Source organism: Microtus oregoni, unplaced genomic scaffold, assembly GCF_018167655.1.
Source record: "Microtus oregoni isolate MIOR12 unplaced genomic scaffold, Mior012 000040F_ref0000088, whole genome shotgun sequence".
Lineage (NCBI taxonomy): Eukaryota > Metazoa > Chordata > Mammalia > Rodentia > Cricetidae > Microtus > Microtus oregoni.
In genome coordinates, this window is record NW_024543207.1 from 8,009,577 (window position 1) to 8,036,630 (window position 27,054).

General features: G+C 34.9%; 1 protein-coding gene across 5 annotated transcripts in view; it reads left to right on the top strand.

Moving 5' to 3' along the window:
- The window catches only part of Cdh12 (cadherin 12), an 820,788-nt gene that overhangs the window by 567,726 nt on the left and 226,008 nt on the right, over positions 1–27,054 (top strand). For all 5 annotated transcript variants that reach the window (XR_005972342.1, XM_041632151.1, XM_041632149.1 and 2 more), the window contains one exon: positions 17,832–18,244. Coding sequence is in view for 4 of the 5 variants with exons in the window: in XM_041632151.1 (XP_041488085.1) it covers positions 18,014–18,244 (231 nt within the window). In the remaining variant the exon portion in view is untranslated. The remainder of the gene's footprint in view (positions 1–17,831; positions 18,245–27,054) is intronic.

A 27,054-nucleotide genomic window follows, 5' to 3' on the forward strand; every position in this document is an offset into this window, starting at 1 on the left:
TATTCCACCCAGTTCCTCCCAAGCTCTTCTCCAAACAAAATTCTACCACTTCCAACTGTTAGAAATTAAACAGGCATCTGAAGAATATCAACTTAATGCAATAAAATAAATAATAAGCAAAGTAATCAGGCTAGTACAAAAGAACCAAAGTCAAAGGAAAACACAAGAAGCATATATATACATAAAACAAATGTGCTCACAAAGGAATCCAATAGAAACCCCAAACTGGAAGCCATAATACAAGCTAAAAATTGCTCTAATTAACATTATTAGACAAAGAACAGTCTTTAATGATGATAAAACCAGTGCATGACCTTAGGTGAAAATTGAGCTGTAACTGAGATACAATCTGTAATACTTACCTACACCCGAAAAGTAATATCAAGAGAAATAACAGCTCAAGACTCAAGCTGGTATAGTGTTTAACTCTCATGTGTGAGGACTTTGTATTTTGATTGTCAGTATAAGATACTTATGTATAAGTGTGTATTTTTGTATATGATATGTGTATATAATCATGTATATATAATTGTATATATTTGTGTATAATTATGTATATGCATAAGTAAATAAAATTTCGAGGACTCAGAGCTTCTAGGCTTGATAGCTATCTTTTTTATGTGTTCAATGACTGTTTATATTTGTAACTTATTTGTCTCTTTAGAAGAGAACATAATAAGAAAAAAACTAAAACTTTAATAAATCTATAGAGTTCTGTGCTTATATGTTTTCAGCATCTTTTACCTTGCTTGAAAACACTCCTCTTGTAAAGCTGTAGTCCAATTTAAGGCTAAGTTAAATAGTAAAATATATTTAATGTAATTAAATAAATTGAAACATTGCCCATTATATAAAATGTTAGCATTAATGTACTCTGGATAATGATATGAATATGAGTTTCATATGTCCATATTACCCTTATTAGATCATCTTAAACTGTAACTAGGCGTGTATGAGTTAATAGAAGAAAACACCATGACTTAATATATTAACACATGGTACTCACATATTTGTTTACATATTCTTAGTTTTAGTGAAGCTTTCCTGAAAGGAAGTATGTAGCATTGCCTATAATAAATATTAAATAGGAAGAAATTTCTGAAAGCTAATACTGCAAGCAGAACAGCAATGCAGCAATTTAGCTAACATTTGTTCTTTTCCTACAGAATCATCTTCTGTCTGATAAAAGGCCCATGGAGAAACATAGAAGTATAGAAGATCATTAAAATAAGAATAATCCCTAGGAGATTTCTGAAAATTATAATAAATTAAACATTAAAATCAAAGAGAATAACAAATTATTCTATTTTGGTATCTATTTGAATAACTGCTTCTTTGATCATAATTTAATCTTACATTAAAATAACCACTGCTATGCTTTAGTGACAGCTCAGTCTACCATGGACTAGGCTAATCTCCTTGAATATACATTCTTATAACAGAAGGAACTGGAACATTCTAATTAAGTTTCTCAATTAATAGAAATAAAGGCTTAGACAGACTTAGCAATGGAAAATAGTAAAGGATTTGCTTATATTTTGGAAGTCACAGTGTAGGTAGTTAAACTAAGTTTTCACTGTATAGTTTGACCTGTCAATTATGCTTCCATTACTATTGCTAAAAAAACCTGCATTGTTTTAATAAACATTATGATTAACCTCTGCTGATTTTGGAGCTCTATATCAGGATACAAGAATGAAAATTATCAATGTACTTAAGGATTCATCAAGAAGGACTAGCAACAACTATAAAATCAGTGCATCTTACCCAATGACTATGCTGAGTGGAGATTAAATGAACCTCTTAACTTCTGAAGTTTAAGTTGGTCAATATTGCAATTGGTAACTCACATGATCATAAAATCAAATTAAAACTGAATTAGTAGTTAGGAATGGGTAATATGAGTAGATAAACGTGCTAAACATAATAAGGCACTAGTGTACACGTAAATTATTGCATGAAAAAGAACAAAAGAAAAATTTTGGTATTTTATACATTTGTAATAGCAAACTGGACCCTTATCCTAAAAGAAAATTCTGTCAGGCTTATTGAAATTCGAATGTCTTTTAGAAAAATTCGGTCATGAAAATTTTTGTTTTGTTTAGCTTTCTAATGAAAGATTTAAAATTAATTTTATTTTCAGAACACCAAAAGAGAAAAGCCTTCCTGATACCTTTGAATGACTGTGTTAGCATAAATCTGAAATGTTCCCCAAGTCTTTGAAGATTTTGTAGCTTTTGTCGGAGGCTTTGCAGTCCTGTTCAGAGGTCTTTGGTTTAGATACAAAATGATTGGTTAGGAGGGATATGGCTTCATCAGTGGCCTCATACACGGATATATTCATAACTTGGAGTATTGGGAGACAATGGAAATTTGAAGAAGCTGCTGTATTAATGAAAGTAGATCCTTTGCTGGAATGGCTTTTCAGATCTGTTCTGTCACCCAGTTCTCTCTCTGTCTCTCTCTGTCTCTCTGTCTCTCTCTCTCTCTGTCTCTCTCTCTCTCTCTCTCTCTCTCTCTCTCTTCCCCCCAAATGTGTCTGGTACCAAAATTTCTACACTGTCTCAGGCCCAAAGCAGTGGAAGTGGTTAAACATGGATTGGAACTCCTAATATCATGAAACGATAACCTTTTTCCAACTTTAAGTTGTTTATCATGAGAGGGAACTACTTTATCACAGTGACTGAAGTTTTATATCATTTCTCAATACGATAGTATTTTATTCTATAAATCTTAAAGGACATCAGGTAAAGAAAAATATTTGAAGTACTAGGAGAAAATTAAAATACATTTACATTGAATTTTAAATTTAAGATCTAGAAATATGGACTACAGATAACTCAAAACACTTCAGTGTCTGCAGGCACATAAATGAGCATTTATGAGTAGTCTCTCCATGATAGTTGGAGGATGTGTAAGTATGTGGGTATACGCTTAGACTCTCAAGTATATTTGATATCTATAGACTGGGAATTTCATTTGTAGAAGCAACGCTTCCAAGGGGAGGCCATCTTTCAGCCAGCAAACGCCCAGCATGTGTTACCGACAGTGCACCAGCACACCGTGTATTAGTAGAAACGACTTTTGGCTGAGTACAATTACTATGCAAAGCGTTGGAAAATATGAAGCATCTCTTGACCAGAATCAAGGACAGATGGTGAACAAGCACATTATAGGAAAGTGCAAACTGTGCAGAGAATACTCAAGTGGGCAGAATGTGATTATGTAAATGAACATTTCACTTGTAAACAGGAGTGCCAAATACATCAGAAGCTTATCTTGAATTATTCAGTAAGGTGTTGAGGATGTTCATATATTCTTCATCAGTGCCTAAAGCATTAATCCAAAGAAAAATTGAGGATTGGCTAATGTAATATACATCTTCTGTCTAAACATTTTATATTTTATTTAGTCTAGAATAAAGGGTGATACCCAGTCACATACATGCACACATATATTCATAAATATATATGTATAGCAATGATATTATTTTGTCATATAATTGCAATAATCATCTTTAATTTCAGAAGTGCATAACACTGAGTTAATGACATTGGTATTACTTCTAGACAGACATTGGTAAAGTAGAAGAAATAGTACTATCCATTAATTCAAGAAAAGTAAAAGAATATGATTGCTTAGGGAATATTCATTTTATTTATAATAATGTATATGTGTAGGCATCTGAAAGAAGCTTTATAGGAGCTCAGAAGCCTGCTGATGCCAGCAATGTGAGATCCCGTGGAGTTGGAGTTACTGAAAATTCTGAGTTGCTCTTTGAGGGTGCTGAGTATCAAATTTCTGTCTTCTGTAAGATCAATATTTGTATCTTCTTAATTCCTGAACCATCTCTTGAATCCCAGGAATCATTAACTGAAACCTAAATAGGTTTTAGTGAGATGATTCAGTGGGTAAAGGGGCTTGTTAATCAAGCCTAGTGAGTTGAGTAAAATCATGAAAATCTATGATGAAGTAGAAAGAGAGATGAGACTACAGAATGTTTTCTTACCCCTGCTTATACATCATGCATGTATGCAAACACATTAATAACAATAATCAAGTATAAAAATAATATTATATATTTCATTTATTTTGACAAATTAAAATTAATTTCAAGGTTGTTAATAAAATATTAGTAATGAGACAATTAATATTTTATTGTAATATCTAAAATCTACAGTGCAATTTCCAATAGATTTCAGTGTATTTTATGTGCACAAGTAACAAATAAACCTGAGAACAGTAGACCTTTTCTTTTTGAAAAACATCAAAATTATTTCTGCCACTGAACAGTCCTTACCTAAAATGCATCCATGATAATTTCCTCTGGTTTTCACTTCCTTTCTGCATGTTGGAGAATGTAGTGAAGCTGTTTCAAGAATTCAACAACTTTTGTTTTGTTGTTGTTCTTTATTTTTGTTTGTTTGTTTTTTGTTTTTAAATTCATGGCTTTTCCGCACAGCTTTGGAGCCTGTCCTGGAGCTTGCTCTGTAGTCCAGGCTGGCCTCGAACTCTCAAATGGTGGGATTAAAGGTGTGTGCCAATATAGCCCAGCTCTAACAACTTTTTAAACTAATCTAGTATGAGGACTTTTGGAATGTTGATGAAGACATGGTAGAGCACTCAACAAAACTGAAACCAGATTTTTAGTGTATTTTATTGTCACGTATTTTTTGCAAATATTTAGAGGTACCATGAACACTTAATGCAAGTTCTCAATGTGCGATTATTGGATACATGTGACAAAAATATACATATTCACACTTCAATCATTTCTAATTTCTAAAGACTTGCTTTCTTAGTCATTTGGACATTTGTACGGAAGTAGAAATAGATGAGCAGATTTGGTTCTCTCCCTGTGCCTGATATACAGTGCTTTCTACGTGTTTAGCTTCATGCTCTACCCTGTCAAGTAAGCATCAGTCCACACACCCTCTGTGAGAGAAGTATTTAAGCTTTGGAAAATGGGTGCGAACCTGCATCAGCTGTACTAGAACATCTGGGTTATTGAAATTTTACATAATGTGAATAATATCTTTTGATCTCTTCTATGAATAAAATAGTTATTTCATATAGCTACACATGATTAAAAAGAAACAGGAATTGGGAATATATCTGTTTCCTCTTGATTCATGTGAAGAGTTATGAGGTGCGTAAGGTTTTAACCCTCTTGTAAGCCCACAGGTATGGCTGCTGTTTTATGTGCTGGAGGAGAAGACATGAGACTCACAGGTCAGCACCAATCCACTTCATTACCCAGGGTGATAGCAGGAGCCCATGTACCAGCATTGTCTTTGGCTTGTTCTTTGAACTTTGAATGCCACAGGCAATGCAAACATGATGAAGTGGCATTTGCACACACAGAAAGTTACCTCACAGAAGGGGACCTCTGAGTTTAGAAAAATCTGAATCACTGTTACTAGTCCTAAACCTGCTTGGCCTTTGCTCTGGAGGGAGACTTTATGGCTATTGCTCAGAACTTAAAGATACCCACTTAAATCCTAGGCCACAGCCTTTCTTTGTCTTCTGTAATGACAGAGGCAAATTATAGTCAACACCTGGTTTGTGGGACGACAAAAAGCCGGACAGATCATATAAGGAGTACTGTCCTCCCTCCATCTCCAACACCTTAGAGAATAATGTAAATTAATGCTTTCAAATAGGCTATATTTTAACCAAATATTGTAATAATTTTTTAGAACAACAACTTGACTCGGTACATTTTTATTAATATAAAATGTATAAATTTTACTGGGATATTATCTTTTCAAATTAAAGCATTACTGTATAAAATAGATGATCTACTTAAATGTTGGATTTAGTGAATTAAAACTATATAAAAGCTTTTGTATTCATTTTGTAGTTGTTCAAACAATAATAATATGTATTTCTAAGCCCCTTCAAATTCATTACAAGCCAAAAGGTGGCCTGGAACATTTTATTACAGAGAAATCTTCTGTAGCCCATCATCATTTCCTTCTTTTCGCTCATCTGTCTCCTCTCATCTCCTCTCCTCTCTTCTTTTCCTCTTTCTCTTTCGTTTGGTTTTTCAATAACATGTTTCTCTGTGTATCCCTCACTGTCCTGGAACTAACTCTGTAGATCAAACTAGACTCAAGGTCATCAGTGTCCGTAGGTTTCCCTATCATGACCTTGACCTCCGTGGCTAATGCAATCCCTCCTCCCTCACCTCAAAAGGAATCCCTGAGCATGGCCCACTGGTTGGCTGCGAATCTCTGCATCATTCAATTATTAAATGAATGCTCTCTGCTGATAATTTGTGGAGTGATCAATCAGATTACAGGAGAAGGCCAGTTTGGGCACCCTCTCCATTGTTGCTAGGAGTCTTAGCAGAGGTCATCCTTGTGGATCCTTGGGAGTTTCCCTGGCACTAGATTTCTTCTTAATCCCCAAATTCCACACACACCCTGCATCAAGATATATCTTTCAGTACTCTACTGTCCAGCTGACCACCAATCCAACCAACCTGATTCTTTGCCCCAGTTTACCCAGGAGCTCTCCTCTATTTCCCCTTCCCAGGGAGATCCAAACATCTGTCCCTGGGCCCTTCTTGTTTCCTAGTTCCTCTGTGGCTTTGAATTGTACTCTGGTTATACATCCTTTACTTTAGAGCAAATATCCATTTGTGAGCGAAGACAATTTGCATTTGTGGTATCTTCATAGCAATTAGATCAGGGTGAGTGTAGTTGTTGAACTTTGGGCTAAACTGGCATGATTATTGTGCTTCTTAGTATTTACCTCTGGTAGACATCAGCATTACAAATGAGTGGACATTGTAACTCCCATCACTGTCAATAGTATCACTGCAAAAACAGTTCTTTTTAGTTGGTGTCGTATCTTAGAGTTGGTTGCTCATCTTGTCTTTCCATGATTCAGCAAATAAAATAGTCAAATGTATATGCTCTTACAATCCATTCTTTTTACTTTTCCTTTAATGACTCTCATAAAACCTGATTGGGATGACACTAATCTTAACTTGATGAAATAATCTTTTTCAAGGTATTACCTGTGCCATGTTATTTATGCTTTTGACATTTTCATTTTAAGATCTTTCCATGTTGCCATAGGGGAATCTAGTTCATTATTGGAGAGATTAGAATTCTAACCTTATTTTGTGTTTCCATTGCTTTTATCATGCGCACTCACATCCCTGTTTTCCTTTGCTACAAGGCCAGTACTAGGATAGGAATCTGCATTAGCCTTTCCTATGAACTCAGTGGTGGAACAAGCCTCAGCGCAGATGTGATTTATTTAAGGAAATTGGCAAATCTGATACTTCTGTTTGTTCCTTTCCTCTCCCCTTTCCTGTCTTACATTTATAAACCAGTATATTATTTATCATGTATCAAGACTTTTAGTATAGTTTTTGGCCTATGGCATGGTGCAACAATTAAAACCCTCTTTGAGAAAAGCTTGAAGAACTGAATTCAATCCCTGGAACTCATAAAAGGATTAAAGGCAGAACTGAGTCTATGTTCACATAATTGTCGTCTGACCTGCCACAAATACTATACCACATGTATACCCTTTGCCACTGACACAAACACATACATACACACACTGTGCCGCACACACACACACACACTGTTCCACAAACATGCGCAGACACATACACTGTGCCAGAAACACACAAACACATTTTGCCACACACACATACACGCATCCACTGTGCCACAAATATTCACAAACACATACACTGTACCAAATCCACAAAGACTCTGCTATACACACACAAACACATTGTACCACACGGACTATGCCACAAATACACACGTACACTGTGCCCCCCACATGTACACTGTGCCACACACACAGACACATTGACACACACACTGTATCTCTCTCTCTCACACACACATGAACTGTACCAGGCACACACTCTCCCAAAAACACACACACACTGTGCCACAAACACACATTCCCTAATATTTTAAAATTAGACTTAAAGTGTGTTGTACAACTTTTACAAAGTTAATTTGACTTTCTACTTTATTATTTCACGTGACAGAGGCATTTTACATTGAAAATGGAGAAATGTATGACAATTTTCAGGCAATTTCATAAACTTCTCAAATGAAAAAGTATCTTAGTGTACAGAATCTTAGTGTCACAGACCTTTGTATGACTAATTTTGCCATCTTGAGACTTAGATTTTCACTAGTAGAAAACTGGAGGCTCGGGAAAATGGGTTCTTCTGTGACTCTAAACAAATATGATGTTCAGAAGAACGAGAAGCCAGGCTTAAAACAACAAAAGCCTCCTTAATTTAATCTCCTCTCCTATTGACTGAGTATGGAATAGTCCCTGCTATATTTATAACATGTAAACCTCGGCTTTGCATTTCTATTAACATGTGTACAGGATTCCTTCTTTTACTAGCAGAATGTGGAACATGGGGATGAGATAAGAAAGGGACATGTGAGCACAATAAAATATTATCACCTGCTAGACAAAAAAATTCCTGCAAAGTCTCAAAAGAATTTTATTTTTATTTTTTGGATGAGCATGACGATCTCTTAATCATTTTTTTTATTTAGTTTGTTTTTGTCTTTAAGCTGGAGGCAGTGGAGGCATGCAGTTTGGGGACTACAAAAAACAGCTCCATGCTTGCTTTCAGTAGATTCTGGTTATAAAGAGCAGTGTCCAACAGCTTTAACTTTCCCTACTGATGTACTTTAAAAAGTAGGGAACATTTACACACATGTCCTCATTCTATTTGATTTCATTACATATATTAATTAAGGAAATATATTTGGAAATGTTTCCTGTCTGTTTGAAAAATAAAGACAAAATTGTACTTCACTCTTAGTCAAATACATTCCAAATGTAAATGACCTTACTAGAGAATGAAATAACAAATGGGCATAAGACATAGAAACATTTAAGAAAACAATAATAAATTTGCTATTAAAAACAGTTCCTATATTGCATCTATTATAAATATGTATGTATGTATAACAACCTGGATATACCATTCACAATAAAGCCAAACAACACTATATTACCCCAATGTAGGAAGAAAGTATGCATATGTGTATATGGATATGCAAAAGTATAAGTATGTGTTATATGTCTGTGTGTGTGTGTGTGTGTGTTGTCAGGGTTTTCTGTCCTACCTGGTTCCTGTAGTCGTTAAGTCCCAAAGAAATCACACAGAGGTCTATATTAGTTATAAACTGATTGGCCCATTAGCTCAGGCTTCTTATTTACCCTTATAACGTATATTAACCCATTATTCTTGTCTATGTTAGGCACATGGCTTTCTACCTTTTTCAGCTAGGCAGTCACATTTTGCTTCTTCTGCGGTCGGGTCATGGACTGCAGAGGAATGGGCTTCCTCCTTCCCAGAATTCTCCTGTTCTCTTTGACCCACTTCAACTTCCTGTCTTGTTGTCCCACCTCTACTTCTTGACTGGCTACTGTCCCATCAGCATTTATTTAAAATGTAGTTGACAAAATACAGACCATTCTCCCACACCATTTATGTGTATGTACATATAGATATAAAAATATGTGTAAGCATATGTACATATATGTGTGTGTGAGTGTGAGTGTGTTTGTGGGTAGATAAATAGATGTAAGATAGATGAAAAATAATGAAAAGATGGATGACAGATACATAGATACATAAAGATGTAGATATATACATGAGAGAAAATAGATAATAGATAGGAATATTATAGACAATAGATTAGATAGATAGATAGATAGATACATACATACATACATACATACACACATACATGCATACATATACAGTCACATACTGAGGGGTTGATTGAGCAACGTATTTGTCTACCATAGCATATTGACATCAATCATTCCTCCTGATTATGACATTATATGGAGTGAAGTTCTTTATAGATATAACCAAAATAAAATATAGTATTAAGATTTGTCTATTCCAACCACTGTGGGTATTTTTTAAACAAAAATCAGAAAAAAAATTGAATCAACAGGAGATCTTGCTGTTTCTTAGAGAGATTTGGAGCTATGGAATGTGGAGGCCTTGAGAAGTTGGAAAAAGCCATGAACTGACTCTGTAATTGCCCACACAACCCTGGCTGCATCTTAATTTCAGATTCTACTCACCAGACATATGAAACAATGCATTTCTATTGCTTTAGCTAATGAGTTTCTCAAACTTTCTTGCCAAAGAGCTAACAAATTAGTATATACCCCACTGGTAATTGGAAATTACAAAAGCAGCCAGTTACATGAAGAAATTAAACACCTTAGGTAGGATTGGACGTACAAGCCTGTGATGCCAGCCACTGCTGTGAAGAAGTTGATTTCTATGAGCTCAGGGCTAGCCTGATCTACACAGAGAATTACAAGCAAGAAGGCCTTACACAGTAAGATCCTGTCTCAAAACAAAGATACAAAAGGCATCTAAGCAACACATACATTGAAGCTCATTGCTTTCATATTTTTTTCTTTTATGTAAGTATCAAAAATAAATAGCCATCTTGTGTCATACACAGTACAATATAGTTTTGATATTATTTACTTGAGGAGTTTCATAATTGATTGCTTCACTGCTCAATATTTTATGCCTTAGATTTGCTATCAAATTTTCTCCTAACTTTCCATTATGAATTCAGTGAAAGTTCAGCCTCATTAGGGACAGCTTCTCAGTTGGTTTGGCTTCAATGAGTGCTCCTCTTACAAATGCACTATTGATTTTACTTCTGAATCATACTGATGCAACATGCAATGTCTAAGCAAATTTATGTCCTTTGTCAAAAACCTGAATTGAAATGTAGCTGTGGTTTCCTTTAATTATGCAGTATCATTATTTTATACACTTTCATGCCATTGATGTTACCTCTAAAACCTTCACTCTAAGGTAAAGTTCTATGAGGTATATAGGAAATAGAAATTTCTGTGTATAGTTGAGATGGTGACACACCATACAAAGACTGCTGTCTTTTACAAAATAAAATCTTTAATAAGAACAATTTTGAAAGCACGGAATCACATTGATTTCACAAGAAGACATATTAATCTGGAAAGTAGTCTAGCACTTGGATTTTATTAGCTGTTTAGTAAAGCAATAAATGATTAAATGCACAAGAAGTGGTAAAAATCCTCCTGGCAATACAGAGGGAATACAATGCAATTTATGAAATTAAAGAGAGGCTTAGCATCTGTCCAAGTCAATATTCATTTACTTCCTCACAGCAGCAAAGAGAGGGTGGTTTATTTATCATCCCGGTAGCTGTGTTGAGGAGCAGCTGCACAGGTGTGAAATTCATTTCTCCCCTCGCTGTTTTGGGCTTTCCACTCTAAGAATGAAAGCTACATGCATCATCCTTTAGAGTTTAAAAATAACAAATATTTTACCTGCTTGCAGAACATCACAAGTCCTTAGGGAGAGAGAAAGAGAGAGAAAGAAAAAAAAACAGTAACACAAATAAATAAAATAATGAATAAATAAGAGTGATTGTTGGATCTACTTCCAGGAGACAGGATGCTTCAAGTTCTGAGCTCAGAAGCTATCATAGGTGTATGACTTTCTGTTTTTTTTTTTAATGCTATCTGCTGTCATTTTGTATGGAAGAATGAGCAGACATCGATATTCATTTGTCAACAGAGCAAAGATACTGTGTAACTCACAGTGGGATCATTTCCTCAGAGTCCCTGATGATGTAGGAACCTCTCAGTGTCTATTCCTCACTCGGAAATGTGACTGACTTCATTGTTTCCTGCTGTGTGCCAAAGGGCATGAGCGAAGGACATTATGTGTCATCTCCTGAGAAACTTGTTTCCATAGCAGAAAATTAAAATGTGTGTGTCTGTGTATGCACGTAGGTGCATGTGTGTATGTGTGTGCATGTGCGTGTGAGTGTGTGTGTGCGTATGCACGTACACACGTGGGTGTAAAGGAGGGAAAGTGAGAAGAGATAGAGAGAATATGTCAAACTGGCTTCTATTCTGAGGAAACCACACTGACAGTAACAACTTTTATCTGTTAATCAGGGAAGAACCTATAAATATTTTACAACATAAGAAATCATTTATATTTCTTACCCTGTAGAAAATGTAAAACAAAAGGAAATATCATACAGATTGTTTTAAGTCAACACTGTAATATAGTAATGTATTATTTTAATATTATATTAAGCATAAAATGGTAATAATTCTCAGTGGCAAGCAACAGAGAAGTCAGTGACAAGATGCCAGAAAAACCTTGGCTAGGCTAATGTAATTACTTTGGGGATTTTCATTTGAAGTTGAATTGGCATATCAAGTGTTCACCCTAGAGAAAATTTGTATTGGAAGGAAAAGGGTATTGTGAGTCTTGTTTGATCTCCAAAGTGTCTGGAATCATTAAAAAGGGAATACTCGGTGATTACTCAGGGATTTCTCCTCCTTAGAGTTTTCTTTCTTTTCTGCCACTGTCTAATACTTACAAATTATCATCTGATGTCTACATCTAGTCCTTAATATATCTCTCACCATCTTTCCAGTAAATCACATGAAAGATTACTCTGCACATTGGGTTTGCTATTCAGGTGATGTCTTTCAAGAACTGGTTAAGAAATATAGTATTTATTTTAAAGAGGCAAAATATATTTCTACATTTCTAGAAATCCCAATAATAGTTTTGTCCCTTAAATTTGTTAGCAGAAATATTCTGCCATTTATTAAGGTAAGCTTGTAGCTTTGGGGAGCTACCTATAGCCCTAAACAACTTTAATTGGTGTTTGCTGAAAGTTCCATGTTATGGCTAGACCTTTCTAATAATCTTGATCGTGTTACTATAGCTGTACTTTAAGCTTACATGTCTATGGTTCCTAGCAACTCTCTCAATGCCTACTGTCAAGCTTCTTGTTAGAAAGGATTATATGTTCCGGCTTAACCATTGTTCTGATTTTTCCTGATGTAAAATTAAAGTTCAATTTAAAACCCTAAACTATTTTAGACATATATTTCCTCATCCCATCAGTATTCCATATGAAGATTCTGTACCTTTGAAACAATGAACTAGTCAATATATCCTCTACAAAATGTTTCTATGCATTACAAAACATCTGTACTATGACTCAAATTCTTTACTTCCTGTTCTTTCTACATCTCCCAGAATATAGATGGTTTCTTCGTTTTTCTGTTTGGTTGTTTGGCTTAGATGAAGAATTTTCACTCATTTATCAGTAAGTTCCTAAAATGTAACTAATATATCATCTACCAATTTACAGTCAACATTTGAGAAATTATTCTCTGGATGAACTTTCTTTAAAATAATTTTTACTTGAATATTAACATTAATTTTTATTAAACTTACAGTAGATGACTTTTGATACTATATTGTTATATTTATTTGAGGATGAGCAAATAGTACAATTATAACATGACTCAAATTTATTCCTATAATTAATTTATTTATCTTTTCTTTCCTGAGAAGTGGTAATGTCCTCTATGTAGAAATCCACATTTCACTCAGTATTTTTTCTTCCTTGGGAGAAAAAAAAAATGTGGCAGCCATTTTCATTTCAGTCAAACCTCAGGCATTATTTTGCATCCTGAACAACTGTGCAATGAAAGTTAGGAGCAGTGGATTTCATAAACTGCAGTCGCAAAACCTTCAATGCATACAAACATCTTACTTTTGCTTATAAGAGGCAACAGAAGCTGGTTTACTGCCTGTGTCAGTCAGTGTCCACTGCTGTGACAGATACCTGAATAAAATGAGAGGAAAAATTCACTTAAACCCACAGTTTTGCAGTGTTTTTTTTTAAAGCAGGGGTTAAATCTTTCAATATTGTTAACTAGAATCGTTCTATGAATGCTAAACTGCAGAGTAATTCTTTCCTCTAGAAAAAAAAAGTCGTATACCTACTTCTTAGAATACTGTTAGAAGGAAGTTTTTCTCTCATATAGGAATAAATTATATAAAAATAAGTGGAACTGGAACTACAAACTGTGTTTTCTTCCCAATAACTTTTTAATATTCATTTATTTGTTTCCAATAACTTTTTAAAACTCATAAATGTTCAGCAGATTCTTCCGGTATGCAGCCCCCTGCCCTGATAGGGGCCACACCTTTCTAAGGACGGTACTTCCTGAAAGAAGCACCAAGTCCTGGAGTGGAAAAGAAGCTCCACGTAGTTGCTCTGTCAGTTGTGTCCACGCCTCCTCTCCTCCTCATCTTATCTTTCTTGGTCCCAGTGATCGTTTCTCTAAAGAGTAGATGTATATGCTTCCAAAGATGCTGAATTTGAGTTTAGCAGGAAAGGGAAGTCTCAAATGAACGGTGTCATTAAATAATACAGACAAGACCACCATGAAATCTCCCTTGAAGCAAGATAGAGAACAGAACATAACACTGCCTACAAACACACAGAATGGCATCAATCAAAAACAGGCCAAGAAATATCCAACTACTCGTTCGAAAGCGCTCTCTCTCTCTCTCTCTCTCTCTCTCTCTCTCTCTCTCTGTTTTAGCTCCACTTCAACATAGAAAGCTGTAGGCATCTCAGACCATGTGATTTGACTGTTAGTTTGCACATTCTAGCTACCCAGTCTGACACAAACTATAACTCTGTTATTGGTATCTTTAAGAACAGCCCTGGCTTTTATCTACAGCATGATTTATTTACCCATTCTGCTTCTGAAAGACAGAAAATTGCCTCTGAAGAATAAAGTTGGACAGAACAAGTTCCAGGGCATTCAAGGCTACAGAGAGATACCCTGTCTCAAAAATCCAATAGATAGATGGTAGATAGATAAATGATACATGGATGGATGGATGGATGGATGGATGGATGGGTCAGGTAGGTAGTTAGGTAGGTAGTTAGGTGGGTAGGTAGGTAGGTAGAATTAATAAAGTTGGTGTTTCCATCCTAGAAAAGTGAACAAGTAGAAGAGATATGATAAAGTCATTGCACAAAATATAACTAAATTTTAATTAAAGGAATTGTAATTCACTCACAGGTTTAAATGTTCCAGTCCTTTATGGCATGTAAAACAGAGAATTTTCCTTCATAGAGCTCATGATATAAAGTGGGGGTGTTGCCCAAGCAAGCGTCTTCCTTGTACCCTTTTTTTATTCTAGCCTGTAGCAATTTTCTCTGGGTACAGGCCAGGGAACTCCAACAGGTTTGCTTTATCACTTTTCTAGAAAATTTAATCTTATCAAATTAAAATAAAAATTAGCTACACCCTGTATCCACTGCTGTTTTTAAAACAGAAGAGTTAAGGTTTTTCTACCACAAGTATCTCACATACTTTCCTCCCAGTTAAGTTAAATCAAGTTCCACAAAGTTCTGTGCATTCTTAGCCATTTAACTTAACCCAAGTGCAACTTTAATATGAGACTGTAGAGAAAAGTTTCCATAAACATCAAGTTAAAATCTTCAAACAATATTTTCAATCAGTTACACTCTTGAATTACTGGGTTTTCCTAGAATCCTTAAGAGTTTATTGTTTATATCAGAATAAAAAAAGATCCAAATGACATAATTCATAAAGTAAATCACATTTTATATTATATTTAAGGCAAAATATCATGAAAGGAAACCTATTTTATGTTCGATATCAAAATAATTTCAAAATTATAATGGTTTTCTTGCCAGGTATAGACAAGGAGGGAATTACAGCTCCATTTCTGCTATCTTTAATAAATTTCACTTCCAGTTACTATTGCAAATTAACAAGGCATTTAACAAAGGAAGAGGTAAAGAAAATTATTCCTTATTTGTAATTAAAGTTCCTGAAAAAATAATTGTATAGATTTATTATTTAACATAGACTACAAACTACTAATATTTGTATTATCCATCACTGAATAATTGTTTAATATTGGTGCTACAAATAATCTAGAATTGTGTTTAAAATTGATCTTAATAAATTCCACTCTTTGGGGAGAAAACCTTTTCCACTGTAATTTATAGGCAGTCGGTCCTTTATTAAGGAAGTGAACTGGTGATTTCTCCTCGGGCTCTGGAGATACAGTTAGAGGAAGCGTTTTTGTCAGTGTGTGTCTCATACTCTGCTCCACTGTTCTGATATATGATGTCTGCTTTTCCACTCTTGCCTCTGCTAAAAGGATGTTTGCCTCCCCAGACCCATACCAGGCCATGGAAATCTTTGTAAAGTCACTCTGGCTCTACCCGAGATTAAGAATAATAGACAAGCAAACATTTTTAAACAGTTCATGTGAGATACGGCACATGGGATAAAGCATATCTGTTGCCATGCCCTTCATAAGAATTACATCTCCTTTATGATTCTATAGATGCTTGAATACAAAGAATAGGCCTGCTATTACGTTTAGCACAATACCTTTGGGCATGGGGGAAGTATACTCATGTTAATTGCTTGATAACTTTCCTCATATGTTATACAACCATAAATTGTTTCTAATTCCTCTAAAAGCAAAACAAAACAAAATAAAAATAAAATGCCCACCCTCTAAAACAAAACAACAACAACAACAAAAAAACAGACTTTTTCCAATTTGCTTGCATTCAGTGCTGTGATCTAGTAGTGTTTTAAAAGCCCATGTGTGACCAGAGACTTGGATCTGCTGAAATGGCCATCACGAACTAAAAACATTTGTTGATTTGCTTACTGAAGTTGTGAAAACTTAAAATGATTTCAGATGGAGATTACGGTCATAAAATAATGAGATTAGCACAGAATGTACTCGAATACCTGTTCTAAAAGAGTGGAATTTAAAACAGCTGCATAAAACCTGTTAAAAGCTCTGTACATAGATGAATTATGTGCACTGTATTTCTATAGTGCAAATACCACTTGACAGTTCCTTATTATAAAACTGTGGCACGATTTCTTTTAAGACATAGCACAAATGTGTCTTCCTCCAGAGCATGTTTGTCTATTAATTATTTAATTACCCTATTTATTATTTTTAAGGATTTCAAGTCTGGAGGTCATCCACAGGTTCTTCAGCTATCAGGGAGATCAGGCAGCCTGGGAAACCAAATCTCTGACACCAGAACTGCATTCACGTTTCAGATTAGCTATAAAGAAGTCAGGCACAGCTGGAAGTGACCTTACCTTCTCTGTGCCACACTTACTCCCAGGATTAGAGCTCCTCTGCTGCCTTGCTGGGCTGATTAGCTGAGCTGTTTGGAGCCCTTTGAGAATTGGCAGCCATTTTCCAATCATGGGAATGCACCACTACTGTCAAAGAGTGATTCTTTTCCTGCTACTTCCTAGAATTAAGCATTCTCCTCACATCCCAAGGGTGAAAGTTGAGAATACAAGATCTCCTTTCTTCAAAGTCTGTATATTAACCTGGCGACTGAAAAGTTTCTGTTTCACAGAAGAGCAAAGATGACCCATGAAAATGTAAGGTGTGCAATACTAAAGAAAACACCTGCTCAGTTTTGTGGAAATAATTTGGTTAGGATTTCAAGTAAATATTCTATTTTGCTGGGAGTTTAACCTCTTCCTTATTGAAACAGCTTTCTTACTAATTGACAACTGAATAACAGAGTATATTTACGGGTGTGAATCCCAGGTTTCTACTGCCGAAATAAATCCTGCTTCTGTTTGTCTAAGCCGTAGATCCTGGGTACAGTTTAAACTTCTGTATTATATCATTTATTCTATGAAATGGGTGTGCTATCAGAACATTAAAAAAAAACTATTTACGGACACAGAATAAGAAGCACTGTGTAGAAAACAGTCGTAAGGTAATTAATCTAAACTAACCGGTTGAAGTGGGTCAGCCACTCCTCAATTAATCATATTTTTTAAATAAGATGCAGTGATAGTTTCTATGAAAGTCACCATGGAGTTTCACAAACTTGATGGACGTTTGTTGATCTGTTTTCTAGGTCTCTTTAGATGGAATGTAATAAAGAAGAAAGCTCCAGAGCATCAATGTGTGAATTATTGTCTCTCTACTAAAACGGAAAGCCCAGTGGTCACAGCCACAGACACTTCAACCCTGGATCCTACCACTCCACATTAAGTACTGGAGTATTTATTACTCTACTGTGGGAGAAAGTCTTTGCCAATGCTTACAAGGAACTCTTTATGCCTGCTTCTCTGGATCCTGTTTGATGGAGGTCTCCTAACACCACTTCAGCCACAGCCACAACAAACTGTAGCCACACAATCAAAAGAAAATGTTATCCACCTGCCGGGGAGACAACCCCATTTCCAGCGGGTTAAACGTGGATGGGTATGGAATCAATTTTTTGTGCTGGAAGAATACATGGGCTCCGAACCTCAATATGTGGGAAAGGTAATGCTGGCTTTCTTTTGGCAACCACTTGAAAGGAAGGGGAGTATGAATTGTGTATTGTGTATAGATGCTTTGCAGTGACCAGAAAATGGTTCCTTTTCCTGAGTCTAGCCCAGTAAGCCTTGCAATATCCCTTTCTCCCTTTTTGCTTCTATTTTCCAATTCTCCCATGGGTTTGTTAAGATAGTTTATATTCTGTTCCCAGTTTTGATGACAAGAATTTGAAAGGCTTATATTACTTCGAAAGAATAGGAATAGTGCATCAGTGTTGATTGACAGTCTGTAATAGTCGTCCATTTCCAGACTCAAGGACAAATGGTCATGCATAAATACTAGAAGTTGAAAGTGTTAGTCCTTCCTAATGGTGTTATATCTTTACTCTTTTCCCTTTAAACTGTAACACACTACATAGAGTTCATTTCTAATACATTTTTTATCATGGTCTGGTTTCAGCAACAGTTCTCTATGTGTGCACATTTTTTCTATGTGTACACATGTCTAAGCACAAATATAAAGAATATGTGTATGAGGTCAAAGGACAATTTAATTGAGTCTACTGTCTTTGTCCACCAGGCAGGGCCCAAGGATTAAACTCAGGTCACCATGCTTGGCAGCATATCAGTCAAGTTATCTCTCTCTCTCTCTCTCTCTCTCTCTCTCTCTCTCTCTTCTTGCTCTCTCTCTTTCTGACTTGCACATTACACTTATTCTTACCACATTTCTTTTAGCCCTGTTGAAATTAGAATTTAAAAGAAAAAAATCCCAAAGCAGGCAAACAGTAAATCTCAGAAGCTTCATAAATGTATAGAAGATAATAGTAGAGAAGAAAATAATAAATAACAAACAAGCAAACAAACACAGCAAAATAAATAAAAAAAAAATAGAAAGTCTTTTGAGCTGCTGACACAGAGTTCTGCCACATGGCAGCATTCCTTATGTTCCTGAAAGCACTGGCAAGAAGAGGCTGAAAACTGAAAATGGAAAATTAATGTAGCCTTCTGAGAAAAGTGGGGAAACCCAGCAAAACTCCTGTGCCCTCAAATTGGCTTATGGGGCTTATGCATGGGGACAGGAATTAATCTCCATATCTGTTTAACATGTCTTATAGTGAGGGCCCCTTCTATTCTACTGATGTTCTCTCCTTTCTGAAGGGCAGTTGGTATTCCTTTATTCAAGTGATTGACCAGAAAAACAGGAATATTGGGTCTTCACCCAGGCCAGATCCATTCTTCTGACTACCATGTTTACCAGACCGTGGTTGCTCCTCTAATATCTGGCAGGCACAGTATACTACACTTAATTGTACCATTTTATTTTCAGTCCAGTTAAAATCTTTGAAGATGTAATCATTTAGGAGTTTGGAGAACCTATGCAAGATACTTTTACCTAAAATGTCTAGGAACTGCATGAATATTTTTGCTAATATTTTGTTACAATTTACATATTTAAGAATATATAGAATGTATGATTTTCTAAAAAACAAAAAAAAAAACCTTTTCCCTTAAGAAAGTAATCACTTTAACGTAATCATGTGACTTCTTTATTTTTTTAAAAGAAACTATTATTAAAATATTATTACATTAATCTACAACTCTCCATATTGCCCTGACTTCTCACATTTTTGGTCTTTTGCTCTTTGCTTATTATTACCACACACACACACACACACACACACACACACACACACACACGCACACACACACACACACATGTATAAATTCATAAATATGTTACTGCAACCTGCTGATTGAATGACATGAACTTAAAGTAAAACTACAAATGAAAATTGCAACAATTGCAATAAAATAACTTGGAATAAGTGCAGAAATCATGGTATCTGATCAATATTTTTCTAAGCATTCTGAAAACCCATGAACGGTGTGGAACATAAAACTCACACAAAATAGACAGAAAGACATTGAAGCCCCATAAGTTCAATTCAGAACAGGATACCCTCAGTGCTTACAGTAGTGCACTAACACTAAGAAAACTCTCAGACAATTTTGAGGATGTAACTCTAGAAGGCAGACGTCTCTGAGTGTAATACACAAAGTGGACATTTATATGATCCCTCAATCCTATCATGTTAGCCTAAATGTTAATATAAATACTTTAGTTATGATTAATTCATGTAGCTCTTTTACACTATTCTTGTTTATTTATTTATTTATTAGAATTAGAAATACGGGGTAATGAAAGAAGAATATGGATTTCAAAATCTGCTCCACAACATCAATTATTTTAGTTCTGCTTACACTTTCTGACATCACCTGATATTTCGTATCAAAAGACTAAAGAGACTACCTTATTCTTTGTTTTTGACTGAGACAGATACATGGATATTAGGTACCAGAATTGAAGGTGATAAAAGTATAATTCGTAGAAAATTTTGGAATGATTTTGTGTGTGTGTGTGTGTGTGTGTGTGAGAGTTTTCCTTGGTAGAGTATTATTTCCTCTCCCAATGTATACAAATAAATTGGATCTAGGAATTTAGTTTTGAAACTATTGTTTGAGAATTTAAAATTTCATCTTCAGAATTTAAATGACAGTATAGAATTAATTTAGTTGACTGGAGGATTAGTTACTTGTGAATTGGATTAGAAAGGAGTATGTCTAATATTTAAATTTTTGTGTGTAAATATAACCATTTTCTATAGATATGTGAATTCTCATTGTAATAGGTGCTAAGAATACACGGCTATCATACAAAAATGTGTTTCTAAATTAATGAAACATCAGTTGCCAAGATTTTTTTTCTACAAGAAAACTAATTAAAGTTTGATTAACTCTATGTTGATGCTTCTGGATTTGGGAATAGAATTATGACAGCACAGAGATTGATTCATGACATTGTATGCATATGTGTACACAGACATAAATATATTTACATTCCTTTTATTTCTAGAAAAGACTTTGAGTCTGGTTTTAGAAAGGTTAATTAGCTTAAACAATAAATGATTCAGGAACAAGGAAAGTGGAACATTAAAGAATACCCAGCACAGTGGTCTGCTGACTATTGTCAACAAGACTCAGATTTGAGATTCGGTATCTTTTTAGAAATATCATAAAAGAAGAACATAATTATCAGATTACTTCTATTGAAAACTTTTTTGAGAGATATTGAGTTTAATAAAGCTTTACACCAAGATGGCCTCACACAATCGAGTCAAGTGAGATGCTGGCATAGTTTATATGCCATCAACATTGGGACTGACAACTTTATACTTAATATTGTAAGATACTGAGATTGGCACCTGATCATGGGGAATCAAACTATGGCATTGCTTATGGTTAATATTATTTTATTCCTTTCTTTTTTATTTATTAAAGATTTCTGCTAAAAGTGGAGTAATATTCTACGAAAATGGCAGTCCTTTCCACAAAAATAACTTTTTCATTTAGTAATATACCCAGGATAAATATAAGCTTATATAATATCTGTAATGTAATATAGATATCAGTTTCATCTGCAAAATATATTTTATGAATTTATCAGTTAAAGCACAAGCAAAAAGAAAGGAAAGTAATAAGAGCAAAAGCTTAGAATATATGCAGATTAAAACATAATTTCTTTGATTTTCACAGGGAGAAGTCACTGTATGCCTATAAAACTGTTCTGACATAGTCTTGGCATATGCTCCAAGAAAATACTGCCCATTTAATCTTACGGAAAATTTTGACTTGTCATTTTAACATTTGGGATAAACTGCAGCTGAGAGTATTTCTTCATTTTGTATTTTCCAAAAGAAATCCTACTGCACGTACTGGCTTTGTGGGAGCCTAGGCAGTTTGAATGCTCACCTTACGAGACCTGGATAGAGGTGGGCAGTCCTTGGGCTTCCTACAGGTCAGGGAACCCTGATTGCTCTTCGAGCAGATGGGGGGGGGGACTTGATCGGGGGAGGGGGAGGGAAATGGGAAGCGGTTGTGGGGACGAGGCAGAAATCCTTAATAAATAAATAAATTAAAAAAAATAAATAAAATAAAATTCAAAAAAAAAAATAAAAAAAAAAGAAATAGTCAAAACTGAATCACTTGTAGACACTCCTTTTAGATACACTGCTTTTCCACCATATTTTAAAGGCAGAATGCATTATAACTTGAGACAGCATTAAATATTTTGGGCTAAATGGAAATATGAAGGTCCCCAAGTTGCAATTATAATAGGTAAAATTTATGAAATGCTTCCATTGGGCACTGTTTTAATTGCTTTACATAGATAAACTTGCATAGCCTTCAAAATAGAATTACAAAGGATGTTATTAGTATCTGTATTTTGAACATAAGAAAACCAAGACCCTAAAAATGAGGTAACTTCATGAATAACTAGAATATTCTAAAACTTATATTTTAATATAATTAAGCATGTTTCATTGTACTAGAAAATATTTTCTCAAGTGACATAATTTCAATTATTTTCTGTATATAGTACAATTCACACATTCCTAGTGATTGTGTTGATACAGCAAAGGATGAGATTATATGCAGGATGTTGAGGAATTCAAGAAAGATTCACAGATATGAAAGAACCAGAGATAAGTCTTGAAAGATATTTTTTTCTTGCAAATGTATAATGCAATGGTATTTATAAGCCTTGAGCTTTCAAAGACCTCTTTGATCTTAGGGAGCCATATTTTAGTACACCCAGAAATGTGAATCCACTTTTTTAAAGTATGGCATTATAGAAATATAAAAACATTCAATTTGATACACAATTGAACAGTAGTATTCTCAAAAGAATCATTCTTAGAGGATTAGTGTAGATAAAAGTCTTAACAAAGTCATACGTGTACCTAATATGACACAGATATACTACATACAATCAAGAGCAGACACACTGTCCTTTTTTCCAGAAAACTGTAAAATCCATGGGCAAAATGGACATTTTCTAATAACTGACAACAAATGCTAATGAGAATATAGAGAAAAGTGAGTTCTACTTCACTGTTGGCAGGATTGCAAATGGGTAAAGCGAATGTCGGTATCAGTGAGAAAAATTCCCCAAAAGCTAGAAATAGAACTATCATATTAACCGGTTGTAATACTCCTTGGCATATGCCCTGTAGACCCAAACCCTACTCCAGAGACAGCTGTCCAGCCATGTTGTCACTTTATTCGTAATAGCTAGGAAATGGAAACAACCTTAAACTGATTAACAGATAGTGAAAATGTGGCATGTATTCACAGTGGAGTTATAGTATTCAGATGCAACAAAATGAACTTTCTATATAGATAGACTTGGAAAATGTTATACAGGATGAGCTAACCCAGACCGAGACATAAAAACAAACAAGGCATGTTCTTTCTTAATTCGTCCTGCATAGGTCTAAATATTTTGATGGATGTGAATATAACCTTGAGGAATCACAGAACATAGGCAAGTAAAAATGAAGTATATGGAATTGGGGTGAGGCAGAATTACCTCGAAAAAGGACGATTCATAGGCCACATGTACTATGGGTCAAGAAATGGAAAAAACAACAGGATTCAGGATATTAAAAGCAGAGAATGGATAACACACAAAAAAGAGAAAGACAAATTAAAGATCTCGAAAAAGTAAAAAAATAACTTATATTTATTAGTGAAGTTATATTTCATATATAATATTATGTGTGTGCACATATTATCATACGCTAAAATTATGAAACATTGAGTCTAGCACTATTTCCAGGAGTCATGTTTCATAATTTTATATGTTTACATGTGTATACACTTATAATCAGTTCTCATAGTATCAGCTATGCAAGCTGTCTTAGAAAGATAACAAATCTGTCGCCAACAGAAATGATCACAATGTATCTCCAGTGTTGCAATCAAGAAATATTTACCTTGAGTAAGACAACATTTGTTGTATTGTTCTTAAGACTCAATAGGAGAAAAATCATGTTTGATACTTTGAATCTAGCCAACTAAAGACTTATACCTGGAAATGTCATGAACTTTGAAGAATAACATACTACTTTCACTTTCCCAAACCAGTATAATTTCTAACTAAATTCTATTACCCACATTCTATTCTCATATCCATATATCTAAAGATAAATTCTACTTTCACTTCTCTTAGTGAAGTTTCTCTTTGAAGCAGGTGAATATTATAATAGAAATTTACAGTTGAGAAAATGTAGAGGACAACTGACTGCATTTTGTCCTACCACAATGGATTCATCTGCAATGCAATCATTAAGCCCCAGGCACAGGAAGCATAACTAAATAACTAAAACTGAAGATAAAAAGATGGTAAGAGGCAGAGTCTTTAGAAGTCTGCTTTGAGATCGCATCTTTTTATACATAAAAGGGAGGATTTCTGTATGAAATCTCTCAATAATGTTGTCTAAATAAAACATGTAAAATAACTATAGGCATGTCAACACGGATAGAAAAATCTCATGAAGTCCCACCCATAAATAAAGGAACTCCCTGACTGCTGAGAGTAGTATTCGTATTCAGCAAAGGCTACCTCACCCATAAATTATCCAATCCCAGGCTGTCAGTGTTAAAACACACATATGACTAGTAGCAAGTTTCTGTAGTTGAACAGTTGTGGGGTTTTGTGTATATTTGCATCTACTGAGTAGAAAAGCTTCTGTGATAAGAGATGAGAGATGAGCTAATCTACAGTTATAAAGATATAAACTTAGAATACAGTCTAGAAACACACTTTGTGCAGCTGTGTTCCTGGATGAGTGTAGCTTATCTCTTTTTAGGTTGAATGCAGGCCACCACAGAAAACTGCAAAAGATTGTCCAGGGCCCTGACCCAATTGATACAATTTCATGGCAGCTCTTGTGTCTATTGATACGAAACATCATAGAAAAGAGAGTGGAAAGAATGTAAGAACAGAATATCTAGAAATCTGTTGTGGTAAGGTTTTTCTAGGAATCGCTGCATAAACAAAACTGGAATGATGTCAATATTGATGGATCATTTACTGTGGAAGGGAGGAAATTTTACATAGTCTTACCTCTAGAAAAAGAACCAATCAATGCTGGAAACTAATAAATGCTGGGAAAAGTAGAATTAGCATCTCTCAAGAATGAGCACTCTTAAAAATTTTTCCATGGAACATAAACATCTCTGAAACAACATATACACAGAAGACAACAACAACAAAAGTTTTACACACACACACATAGATACATACATACACATGTATCATGTACATGTGTAGCAATAATAATAAAAGAGGCTATGAACTTGCAGTGGGGTTCATAGGAGGGATTTATAGGCAGACATTAGCCCGAGGCGAACACGCCCCCCAAGGGGCGGGACTTATCCCTACAGAAAAGTTTTTTAATTTATATAACTTGCAAATACATATACTACTGACATTTTACAATGAATTATTAAATATTAATTTTAGTAAATTATAATATAAATCTATTAGCATTCACTCTCATTTCTGAGTATATAATTGTTTTCTCTTTAAAATATGCTTTAATTATAATGCAATTATATCATTTTTCTCCACCCTTTTTTCCTTCTATCCTATCCCAGGTATTCCCTCTTAAATCCCATGAATGAACATGATCAGAATTCCTATTAACTTTATTATCATAAAGAACTTGGGATTTAAAATGATTTAAAACATTTCTAAGACAGAATAGTAGGTTATTCTGTTTGCCCTGCAAACATGAAGCAAACTGCTAACTTAGTTATTTCTCACAGTACTAAAAAATGCATTTTCTATATAAATAGCTTATGCCAGGTACCAGGGGATATGCTAATTGTTCTAGCAATGAAATCACATCTGGTACAGTTGCTACAATTGGAGTCACCACCTGGTTAAGTTTATGATAATCCATTGTCATTATCTAAAACCCATCTGTCTTCTCCACAGGCCAAACAGGAAATTTGAATGGGAGTCTAAGGATCTCTAGCCCCATGGCTGTGAGTCCTTGTTGCTAGCATTTATCATTGTAAACCCTGTAGGAATTCAGCATTATTTTTGGTTTAGTGTTTTCTGGGAAGAAGCCATACTGATGGTTTTCACTTGACCCTTCTCACCTTATTAGCATTTATTCTATGGATGAGGGAAGCCATTTGGAGATTCTACCAGTCACCGACTCTATCTGTTTCAATTATAAATTCTTATACTAGAGAAGCAATTAGAATAGGAAAGGGTGGGGAGAATAGGCACAGCCATGGAACAGACTGGAGTTAAACTACATTTATCAATTAAACACCATGGGTTCCGTGCTCCTTAGAGAACAAAGTAGCAATTTGGTTCTTTTATAATTAGTGTCTTTCATATCTATGGTCTGTTGCTGAAATGTCTGATTATTATTTTTTCTGGTGTAAAGTCATAAGAGTAAAGAACTGCAGACCACGATCCAGAGATTTGAGAAAGACTAATAGTGTGTGTGTGTGTGTGTGTGTGTAATGTCCTTTCTCAAACGGTCCCAGCTATCATCTCACTCGAGGGACTCTGAGACTCATTGGGCCCTAAATCTAGAAATTAATGAGGTTGGTGACTCTCAATGTTAAGCATTTCCTTCACTTCACGTACAAAGTTCTTGGATATGCTGGTCAAATAAGGCATTAATAGCATTCTACTTTTGTGATGGTAGATTTGAATATGACCATCTGTCTTATTCCTAGGAGAAGAGTGCACACCCAGGTGATGCTTAATGTCTGTATTGTTTTTTTTTATATGTAACCCTTATAGTGACAATGCAAATCTTCTTTGGACTTTGAGAGTGTTATTCTGTCTTTCAAAGATTTGGTAACTTGAATCACCAAATCCAGTGGCAATTTAAATTTATAGTAGACAGAAAATTGATAACTTGGGTGTTGGATTTCCTCCTCCAG